Here is a 12239-nt window from a genome sequence, read left to right on the forward strand (position 1 = left end):
ACACATGTAATTCCTTGTCTCCAGTGTCCCCACTACTACTGCCCCCGTGTTTGGGGTTATGGTTTGCTGCCAGTAATTTTAAGTGTAACATCAGACAAATACATTCTGAGCACACTAAGGTAATGCCCTGTTTAAAACAATGGCAGCAGCTGTCAGCACAAAAGATTTTTGGCACCAAGAGAGCTGAATCGAGGTTAGAAGCAATGGGGAAGGTTTGCGTTTTCACAGCTTATGGGTGTACGCTCAGGAAAGTCACTGCAGGGTGCAAGTTGGAGCAGCGCTGGATGGCTGTTCTGAGCTGGCAGCTGAACAAGCAGCTCAAGGACTACCTTGGTGCTGTGGCAGCGCTGAGCACCAGCAGTCCTCTTGCCCCATATTCTCCTTCCTTCCTACGTGCAGTGTGGCAACTAATGACAAAAGGACTAAAACTGCACCGAAGACACTACTGAAAGTAGGGCACAGTATCTTTCATATCGACCTGTTAACTGTAACTTATCTATGACTTCTCTTAGAAGCTAATTATTTTACACATTTAAATTAGGGTAATTAGATCAGCAGGAATTGAACTAAAACCAAATTCTGGTAGCCTTGTGAGGATTTTCTGAAATGGGGTTTTATATTCCATCTGCACTTCCTTCCACTATGGGAAGAGAGTTGAGTGTCCCCAAAGATAAGAATGGAAATTTCGATCACTTCCTATGTTATTAGTTACATACCACTATCCAGTCTGCATCATTAATTTCCATATAGCCCTTTGCATATAGGGAGTAGAAATATAGGTAAAGGAACCCTGCAAGGAAGTAGGCTCCCTTTCAAACTGTGAGACAAGATATGCACCTCAGATCTTGGTTTCTGCATTGCACTGATACAATCACTGAAACGCAGCCAGGCAGGTCTTGGCATAATGGTTTGCCAGCAGCTGTCCAGTCTTACGATGTTCAGACATCCATTTTATATAGTTCTCTTGTCCACACTTTGTGCCTACGGCTTCACCTTGCTAGAAAGGCTGACGTTGTTCCCACCTTTACATCCTTCCACAGAAAGTGCAAACACTGCTGTGTTGGTAAGTAGCAGCGTTACAGACAGACACAGTAATCTGTGAATTTGCTTCTTGCAAGTTCAACAACTGACCTCACCTTCTTTCTATGGTATTTGCACATAATACACAAGAACCTGTTGTTATGAAGCGTAACAGAATAATAATTTGATCCAGGGAGAAAGAAGGCATCCAAAAAAAAGAGACCGTGACCTTGCTCCAATGTAAAGAAGCTTAACCTATTTACGTTTTAAGGGAGAAAAAACACTGAATAGCTGCTTATCTGCTCTTCCTTCCTATCCAGGTATCTATATTGTACACGTCATCTTCATTTCCGAGCGTTCCTGTCTAACTTGAAAGCAGGTGTCTTGCTACAGTTGGTACAGACTTCCACATAGGAGAATCCATTTTGAAGAAGGCTTCTCCTTCCATAGCTATGTGAAAATTGGAAAAAAATGAGCCGTCCACGTCTAGAAGAGCATCGACCTTGTACTTTATGCACATCTGGCAAGAGACAGAGTGAGGCAGCATAGCCTTTTGTTCAGGGATTTTTGTGATCAAGAACCCATGTTATTTTCCAAACAAGAAAACATAAGAGAACATTTATTTGAAAATGGAGAAAGAAGTGCCTGAGAAAAAATGCTCAACTTTCAATGGCCTTTAACAAAAGAAGCTACCATGTCTGAATTTTGACCACACCTCAGAAATAAATTCAGAACAATGATGCAGTACAGAAGTTGATTCATGACATTTTTGGACAGAGGAAGATGTAACATAAAGGTCACTAAACACACATTAGAAAAATAAATGCGTGCAAAGTGTTTTGAAAGCCTAAATAAAGGGAAAGCAGAGGAAAATAGAGAAAGATAAAATATAGGAAGATGACTCGGGAACTTCTAACAAAGCACCAGATCTGACACCAATACTCACTATGGTCAGTGACAAGTAATTTAACCTCACATGTAAAATGAGGATAGTAGCAACCTCTTGGGGCACTGGGAGACTTAATTAGTTGCTATTTGTAGATTAAACAGAAAGTCTGAAGGTGAAAGCACTGAACGCTAAGTATTATTAGCTTCTGAAGTATAAATTTCTGTAATTGGGCAAGCCCAACATTACAAAAAAGTGGATCAGTGTCAATTTTTGAAAGAAATTTATTCTTACGGTTCTATCATGTCAAAAAGGTACCCAAACGAGGAATTTTGCTTTTAAAAGTAGTAACTGGTAACACATCTATGTAATACACAATGCAGCTTGTCAACTTAAATTCAGAGTTTCTGACTCCTACCCAAATTTACATTCCACATTCCTTAACAGGAAACATCATGTCATCTTAACCAAACAGCTCTCTGAGCTGCAAGCTCCCAGAGCTCTCTGTGAAACTTGCACTGTGCAGTGCACTGACGCTGCACTCCTTAAGAAAAGCTCACAAGCATTGATTCATTAATGTTCAAACATGTTCGTTTGTGTGGCTGAACTCTTCCTTACACTGCCTGATCCCTCTGTAGCTGGTGCTGGACTTCCCAAGCTAGCTGTACCAGTGGTTTTTTGGCTGGTTTCTCTGCTCTTCCAAGGCAGAGATAAATGACCCTTGTAGAAGTTCCAAATGAACAAGAAAAAGAAAAGGAAAGCAAACCCAGCCCCCAAGAGTTTTAAAACAAGCTTCTCTCTTTGGCTGTCCGCAGATTTCTGTTTTGCTGCCTCGTTCAGTAAAGAAGGCGGTACTGAAGACTGAAACCCCTCAGCTTCTGCTTCATTATGCTTATTTGCTGTGGCAATAACATTTGCTTCCTCTGTCTTTTCTTGGGCATAAAGGGCATAGCGGGCCACAGTGATAATGAATTCCTTCCCTTTGGATTTCTCCACCGAGAGACAATCATAGAATCCAGCCGCATCCATTGTCACATTAAATATTGCTATTCCTCCATCATAGAGGAGATATTTAGAGTCCTTGGCCTGAAGTCTGCTCCCATTAAACTTCCACACGATGCTTGCCAGATTGGACAGAGGAACACATTTAAGATGAACATTGTTTCCAAGGGTAAAGAGATATTTTCTCACACTATTTTCTGAAATGATGAAGATAATTTTTTTAAAGTAAGAACACTGGGGATTTAGTTTAACTTACATAACCAAATACATATTCAAATAAATACAGAATTTAATTCAGCAGTCTTGACAATGGGTAATGAAGAGGTAAGGGTTAAAGACAAAGAAATCCCATTATTAACAGGTCTGATGATCAGTGAGTGACATCTTGCTGGCCTTATTCCCACTGATGTGTAACAGAATGAATATGGGACTAGAAGTTTAAGACTTCCACATTTTAATCTGATTTTGCCTCACCTGTACACATAACCATGCATAAATAAATTCACCTTTGTATGCCTCAGCTTCTATATTGGTTAATGACATCTCTTCACAGAAATGCTTTGATGTCTGCACAATGCTTATATCAGCTATGTAAAAGTTCCCCAACTGTCCCGCTGATTGCCTTATTATCATTTGTCATGCAATCTAAAATATACAAGACTAAAGACAACTCTGACTTTAAAGAGACATTAAGTGGAGGTAAGAGATACATCTTGTGTCATGAAGAAAGCAATGTATCTTGCAACTCATTACAAAGCCACTGCATAATAATACCAGATCACACACACCTGCAATTCTACATTAGAAGTAATTAATTTCCCAATCAGACTAAACATAATGAAAGTAATTTTAAATGGCTGATAACAAATAGCTTTCTTTTAAAGTGTACTCTTGAATGGTATGTCATGTATCTGCAGAACAGCATCCTAAAGCAGTGAGAGATTTAATAGGACATCTGATGTGTCGTGTGATTTCTGCAAAGTGGGTGTGGGAGGGACACCAGTAACTTCAAATGGGTCACATTTATGCTTCCCTTGAGAGTAAGAGTTTCAGTCTGAACTGAGGTATTCTGACATTTAGACTGAGAGAATTAAGAGCATTAGGCAGTACCAGCTCAGTGTGGGGTTTTTGGGTCTTAGTTCAAAAGTAATAATCAACATGATTTTAATTCTGTGTTTTTCTGTAATGCAAGAATTCCAGTGACACAAACTGAACAAGCATTTTGACCACATGAAGTTAAAATATTCTTTCTTAAAACAAACGTTCACATACCTACACTAAGGCAGCTGGAAGCATCCCCGTATTTCACACTTTGAATTAAGTTCCTGAAAAAAAAACCCAACAAAACAAAATCCCCAAAATCAAACAGATGAAAACACAGACAAGAACTGTTCTGGTTTGTATCATTCCATTTCTAGGAATCATCCTAGTTTTGCATTACAGACATTAAGAGTGCACTGATAAAGCAATCTCACATCAGGTGTGCAGCTGAAACAACAGCTTTTTTACTTACTCCGTATGACCAGTTTGATTTGTCAGTAAAACACATTCATTAGCAGACTGAGACCACGCGCAGTAAGGATCCCTTGCCAGGACGCAATCCAAGCAGTACTTGTATTGGTGGCACTCAGAAACTGGAAGCTGCACCACTTGAGATAGGGACCCTACATAGAGCATTCCCTAGAAATGCAGGAGGGAGCTCTTTTACAATAGTGAGTGAGATTTTAAGCTGTTATTTTCTAATATGGATTGTAAGATTTTCTGGTATTTATTAAAAATATCAGTAAACTAAAAATCTTGTAAGAATAGATGGTGATATGAATGAGGAAAAAACCTAGCTTTCCACAGCATGCAAAATATCAGAGTTCCTTCCCTAATTTTTTAATGAACATAAAGGCTTATTTCAGTTATATTTTGACACACACAAATTCTTCTTCTGCAGAAAAAAGATGTTTTGTACTTCTGTTATTAATGAATACACGATAGAAGCAGAATTATGAGACATTTACAGGCTCTTTAAAAGCCAGAAAGAACAACACAGAAGAGCAAGGCCTGAGGCAAGCTATTACAGCAGCCACTTTCCATATGTAGGGACAGAAGTTCTACCTTTTCAGAAGACAGCTGGAGAGATTGTACGGGCTCCGGAGACAGAAACAGCTGTAGCTCTTCCACAATGAACATTTCCCCATCACAATTGAAAGCTTTATGCAAATATCCATCATCTACATAAAATGAAATGTATTTCTAAAGATAAACTTGTTTAAACATAGCATAACATTTTAGCCTGATAATTCATGTTGAAATTAGACAGAGATTTAGAAGACATTCCTGGGCATAGGGAATTTTTTAAATTCTTCAAAGCAATTCTTATTTTTTCTTTCAATAAGAGAGAAGCAATGATTTTTTTCTGGTGAAAAAAAAGACCTCAAACAATCCCTGAATTTGCAAATATTATTATGCCAAGTCTCCTTTGATATGGAAAGTTTCTAAAGAGAGCCTTTTAATGTCCAACAAGGCAAACACATTTAATCTAACTGGGATGAAAATATTAAACTAGCAAGACAGCTTCTGAATGCAAAACTTCAAACAGAGCTGATGAATACTTTTACTTTTTTGAAGTCTCAGAAAAAAATTCTGGAACAAAATACATAAAAATTGATAGTAACTTTTCCTAAAATAAAAGCACTTACCTGTTCCTAGAAACATAACATTGTATGTTTGTTTATCTAGGCCAGTGACTCTGTCTACTACAATCCTGGTATAGTTTGAACCTCTCTTCAGTAGCACCGGTCTATTACCGATTGGATTTACAGAATTATCCATTAGAGGGTGATCTCTAACAAACTGCAAAACTTTGTCAGGCAAATCAGAAGAAGTATTATACCCAATACTCCGGGCAAAATTATCAATGCACTAGAAACAAAACATAACAAACATGATTACAATTGCTTTTACATTTCACCAAGGTATATAAAAAAGGTATATTTCCTTCTAATGATTCAGTTATTTCTATTTATCTTCAAAAGATAAAAATCATTATTTTCCTCACACTTTACAAACTAGCTAATAGTCCCACATCTCTTGTGGAGCAGAACTGTAAGCAAGGCAGCTTTTCTAGGAACCTTTGTATGATGGAATGAGAAAGCAGCTATCTCTTTGCTGATTATAAACACTGCATTTATACTGGTAAAACATGAGCTAATGATTTGCTATCAAAAAAAGATAATCCAGAGGCTGTTCTTTAGTTAGAACAAGTAAATTCATATTTACAGCACCAGGACGTGGAACTGGCACTTCTCCCCTATATACCATCCACTTAACAGAGGAATGTTCTATAGTTACTGGTCCTTTGTAGCTTCCTTTGGAGAAGACTTCCTGAATATTTTTCATACTGTATGCACAAACAGCTGATATGTCTAATCTTCCCCTTAGAAGAAAAAAAAAAACAAACAACAAAACAACACACAAAATAAAAGCAAGTTTTATTGGCTTTTATATAGAAAGAAATACTCTAAAATAACCCAATTTCCACAGTGCACACTGCTGTATCTTTTTCAGGATTAGTCAAAAGATACCTAACACTAAAAATACTTCTCTGTTGCAGTTTTCATGATTCACTAAGCAGAGAATAAAACAAAGACATTCATAAAAGATGGTATTAAATATGTTTTTGTTAAAAACCAAGGAACGGCCCTCAAATAAATTGAAACAACTTAGAAAATGAGGACCTTTTGACAACCTTTCTGGTAAACAGACGGATGAACCCAAGTATTATGGTAATCAACGTTTTGACAGGATTCTCCTCCCTTTGGCTCCACACTTCTTAGACACACCATTAGTTCTTTTTCTAATGCCTTTCACTTGTCTTACTGAAAAACACAATACTTCTCTTTGCCTCCAATTATAATGCTTTTCAAAATTATGACTGAAAATTTAGGTAGACTTTCAGGAGTGTCTGGATCAGACACTGACGTGATTTCAGTTCTACCAGTGAATACCAAATTTAAGTCTCTTTGCCACACCCAAAGGAATAAACGTTCTACAAATTCCTACCGTAGCACACATTGAACCCAACCTGCCATAACCAGAAATAAAATTCACGTAAGCTCCAGTGGGTATAAACTGACAGGTAAATAGGTGGCAGCAGGTTAAGCTGCACAGTGCTGACTGTGCTGCATTCTGATGCTTTTATAAAACATGAGAATTACCTACTCACAGCTACTTTGTCATTGGTATTTTTTGACATGTAAAATTTTGATATACTTTGTCTTGTTTTTTTTTCCATTAGTCAGAGCATTAAGAAAAAGCTAGTTAGCCCTAAAACTTGTAAGGCATTTCCTTGGAGTTCTGTTTTCATTTTCACAGAACATTACATTAAACAAGCAGGCCATGGCAGATACTTCTTTTGGAACAGAAGAATAATTCTGCACCTTGAAATGTCAGCTATTTCCTTTAGTGCTATAAAGACCCAAAGAATCCAGGGCTTTGTGTATGTAATTATGTAATTTTACATGTAATTAGTTTTAATTGCCCCACCATCCGACTAGAGAAAACATAACTCTAAAAACTTGGCTTAGGAGAAGCTTTTGGTTAGTCTTTAATTGAAGGCTTTGGCCCAGGAACCAAAACCATTTTGTTTCAGATGATAATGTTTGCTCAGTTGGATCAAACTGTAAGAAAAACAAATGTGGTCCATTAAAACATGCAGCGTAAGTAGCTGGTAGCTTCTTGTACTGAGTTAAAGCCAAAAAGCTGTACTCAGGCTATTAATGCTGAAGTGAGAACCCTTACTCAGTTCATTACAAACTTTAGTAGCATACGTAGCCCTGTATCTCACCATTGTTGGGAAAAAATTCCATAAAATATGCTGTCCTGCCACTTCCTTCTCCTAAGTAAAAAGATGTCTTGGACAATATTGAAATGGAAGTTTAATTCTGGAATGGAACAGGAAAGGCGGGATTTTAAAAATGATGTCCATCTTCTCTGCAGTATGCGTTTTCCACCAAGATCACCCTAAATGAAGGAATAACACCAGAATGCATAAAGAAATAGATGTAATTTTCACCTAATAGCGTTGTTTTGGGGAAAAATATAGTTGGCCTTTCAATAAAAATCTCAGTTCAAAGGCAAAGAAAAAAGGTTTAAATGTCAAATGCAACCTGAACAGCTGGTTCTGTTCTAGCAGGAAAAAGAGGGAGCTAGCTCAGAAATAAAACGCCTGCAACAGAATTTTGTTTGGTTAGCCAGTGTAGATACCATTGTTAATCACTCGACTATGAAACTTCATCTGAAATACACTAAACAAAATCTTTATACTACAAATACTAACTCTGCAGATACGGGCAATTCTGGACACCAGAAGCTTGTCATAGAATTCAAACTCAATAGCTGTTTCAGTGAAGAACACATAAATTTTATCATCATCTCCATTTGGATTAGATTCACTTTCACGCACTATTTCCATGTTGACAAAGCTTGGTTCTGAAACACACCAAACATTTTAAGTTTATTTCAAGAAAAGCCTAAATGCCAGATATTATTTTAAAATTAAGTCTAATTGAACTTTTTTGTGGACTAGTGGACAAGGGAAGAGCTCAGAAGTATTTATGAATCTATCAAACATTAAAAGAAGGAACTGTGCTTTCATAAATGGAAGGGGCCTGTGGCTCATCTCATCACTGTAGTCCATAGTCACGAATTCTTTTAAATTCTGCCCTTAGTTCAAAAGCTCACACTACAAAATTGATACATAACATACTACTACATTCTAGAGAGAATTCGTACACCAAGTTAAAGTTCAAGAGACTGAAATACATAAAAAAACTTCTTACCATTTAGCCACAATGTTTTAAACTCTGTTCTTAGAGGATTTCTCATACTGCGAAGTATTATAGGTTCTGTTCCCAAAAAATTATTTGAAGTAGCTGAATAAAATTCCCCATCTGTAAAGATTTGGAAGAAACAAAAAAGTATAAAGTACTTATTTTTAAAATGCAGAGACATATCATAAGGAACCAATTGGGGATGACATGCAAAAATAGAATTAGGGTAATGGTATCCAATAACTTAGTTTAGATGAGGAAAATCATTTCAGGTTGCATGTCAGTCCAAACATACCTACAAAAACAGACGCATACTTTGGAGTTGGTTCAAACGGACACTTTCCTCTGCTCTCTTCAGCTCTTCCTTGAAAGCTTATGTTCGTCCCATGGATAACCTATGGCAAACATTCATTTAAACAGGATGAAAAAAAATAACATTTGTTAAGTAATTTTCTGGTCTTTCATACTTTTGTAAATGAATTAGGAAAGTTTCTAATTTTCAACAGGAATATTTTGAGAAAGGCATTTAAAGATCTGCCATACTATTCCAATGTCTTCAGTAAAACCTTTATTCAAACATAATTACCATATGATCACAAGTTGGGTGATATGCGTTGGTTCCACAAACATATAAGTTAGAGTCATTTATTTTATGGAGGAAGAGGATGTAGTTCTGGCATCTTATCTAAAATAGAAAAGAAAAATAAAATTTACATAATGTAGTGGATTGCATCTGAAGATTTCCTGGTGTCTTAGCAGCAAGCAAACAAACCCAACAGATTGAAATGAACTTGCTTTTACTTTGTTTATTAAAAAGAAGCTTGATACTGTAGCCATTTTCATTTTAGCTAATAACTTAGAGGGGGAAACAGAAGTTCCTACCTTGTCCTTTCCTCTATGAATACATTCCAGTTGTCTTTCCTGTGTAGCAAACCAGTATTCCTAAAAGCCAAAAATACTTGTAAGGTGGTATGTTGCGATTTTTTTCCCACAAAATGTGTAAAAAAAATCCCTAAATGATCCTGACTTTGAACCTACTGGGGTAAATAAGCATTTTCCTATATATCTACGTAACATACAAGGCATAATAAATAACCTGAAGAGAGGTACTGCTTTGCTTAAAAAAATAAAAGATTCTGTGATAAAGTTTCAAGCCTTGAAATAGTAATACTTCTATACATTTAAAGTCAGAACATTATGTTCAATTTAAGAAAACCACAAGCAAAGTATTTTTTTAAAGAAGGTATGGGAAAAAAAAGTCTTTAATTTACCCTGGCTATTTCTCTAGAAATATTATTCAAGTCAAGCGCAAATACTACATCTCTGCCTCCAACAAATAAGGTATTGGTTTCCTCATTCACAAGGAGAGTGGAAACATTGGATAATGCTTCTGTCATAAAAGTGTTTATATTTCCAGCTGCAAAACATAGAAGATAAGTTATTTTAAAAACATTTAACACTACAATCACATTGTTATGTAATAAAAATTCCAGATTGACAATAAATTGTAACAGAACAAAGGGAAAAGCTTGTACACATTTCCAGAACATTTTCTAAATAATATGAAAGTATTTGAATAAATGCATGGATATTCTTTTCCCAATTTATTACAGGAAAATAAACAACACTATTATTATTGCCTATAAGCCAGAAGCTCCAGCTACAACAATTATTGTTCAAGGCATTCCTCACTGTCATTTGGATGAGTGCATCCACAACACTTGAGGTGAAAGAGTCCACAGCATTCTTTGTATGCCTAATAAAAAACAAACTCCCAACACCATGCTATGTTTCTTTCTGCTTGTGAAATTACTATTTTTCACTTACTTTGGTATTTTACTGTTTTTCTGGGAATGCAGTTTGCAACAGATGCTTTTGTATCTTGTATTAATTGCAAAACAAGGTAAAAGACAACAGCAGTGCTACTCATTTTCAGAGAGTCAACTAGAAATAGGTTCTTCCTAGTTTTTATTACTTTTCATTAAATAATTACAGGCAGCAATTTCTTCATGGTTCTTGAAAACGTCCTGCAGAAGCCCTCTGAAGTAAGTATCTGTAGTCTTCAAGTATTTTCTGAAACTTGTCAAAACCTCTTACATTTTCTGTTCAGACAACTACTTCCAAATGTCCTAAATTAAAAAGAGTTTAAGTTCACTGTAATATTTGGTTACCTTCATTTTTTTAAGAGATGGACAGCCATGCCCTTTTACAAGATTTTGTAGCTATTACCTATGTTTATACTCAGAAGTAGACACTACTCTGATGGCAATTCCAAGCTATTACCAGCAAACCAAGCTTTGCGCCATGTCTGTGATTCTCATTTGCAAGCTGCAATGTTTCAGATTTTCTGCAGGGTATCTAAGTATTATTTCACAAACAGTAAGAACAAGTGGGAACATTTTGCAGCAGTCAGCTATTTTAAGAATAATCACAGCTAAAACTGCTTTATTTACAGTAATTTACCATGTTTTATATGTATGTTATATAAAAATAATACATATACATATCAAATCAATCATACGTTATGAAAAAAGAATTTATATTTTATGAAGTTAATTAGAATCAGGTACTCTTATGCCTGGCATTTTGGCAGTCTATCTAAATGAATATGCCTTCCAGCCGACGCTAGAAAACTGATCAAAATTAAAGCTAGGTAGCTGTCATCTGCAATTACAGAAACCACAAAGCCAGATTCCAAATCTGCTTTCATAAAAAAGGGAATCTCTGCTCTTTCTGTACTTTCATCTGTAAGCAAATGCCAACAGCCGAGGAAACCGTCTGCATTAGCATAAGCCAAGTAAAATATCGTTTGGGTTTGAATACATTTAAATTAGTAAATCAGGTTGGAAACTTCAGAAAACTATTAAGTAACTTCTGTTAGCCCCTGTATTGTAACCCAGGGTGTGAGCCTGCACGGACAGATGTTGCCCACATGCCCAGACATTTCCTTGGCCAACAGCATCTATCTCCTAGGACATATGGTATTTGAGAGCAGACTTTTTCCACCATCCTGTTTTATACTTTCCGGTGACCTGCTCTGTTCAGAGCACCCAGGACAGCTGGTCCTGGCAATAATAGACACCAGAAGTTTGCAGCTGTCCTGTCCCATCACATCTTTGTTTCGGCAGACAACTCTTAATGCTGACCCTAGATTCCCACAGCACATTTTGCTTCAACGTCTTCCCTAACAGGCACTTATGGACTGCACATGCGGTGCAGTGGAGCAAAGGTGGCCCAGTCCTGAGGGACAGCAGGTACGTGACTGCTCGCGGCCCCAGGCTCCCCAAACTACGCCCCAACCCAGCATCACTCCACCGACCCTCCTCACCCCTCAGGGGACGCCCCCGACACCCCACCGGCACCCAACGCCTCTACGCCGACGCCGAACACCCCCCGCCCCCCAAAATGGCGACGCCTCCCACACACCCCCAAAATGGCGACGCCCCCCTCAGCCAGAGGAGCGACCGTTGGCGCCCCGCCCCGCGGCCACGTGACACCGCCCACCCCAG

General features: G+C 37.4%; 1 protein-coding gene across 1 annotated transcript; it reads right to left on the reverse strand.

The window, feature by feature from the left end:
• Positions 1–1404: 1404 nt before the first annotated feature.
• Positions 1405–12039, reverse strand: LOC104321093 (semaphorin-4E-like). Its single transcript, XM_009923639.2, has 14 exons — positions 10558–12039; positions 10002–10147; positions 9613–9672; positions 9317–9415; positions 9026–9125; positions 8740–8850; positions 8238–8389; positions 7746–7921; positions 6179–6335; positions 5599–5821; positions 5015–5130; positions 4422–4588; positions 4181–4233; positions 1405–3105 (listed from the first exon to the last, which is right to left on the reverse strand). Exons 1-14 carry the CDS (start codon positions 10658–10660, stop codon positions 2480–2482), a joined length of 2289 nt encoding a protein of 762 aa, XP_009921941.2. The 5' UTR covers positions 10661–12039; the 3' UTR covers positions 1405–2479.
• Between the last annotated feature and the right edge of the window lie 200 nt (positions 12040–12239).

The sequence above is a fragment of the Haliaeetus albicilla genome, chromosome 8 (genome assembly GCF_947461875.1).
Source record: "Haliaeetus albicilla chromosome 8, bHalAlb1.1, whole genome shotgun sequence".
In the NCBI taxonomy this organism is placed as follows: Eukaryota; Metazoa; Chordata; class Aves; order Accipitriformes; family Accipitridae; genus Haliaeetus; species Haliaeetus albicilla.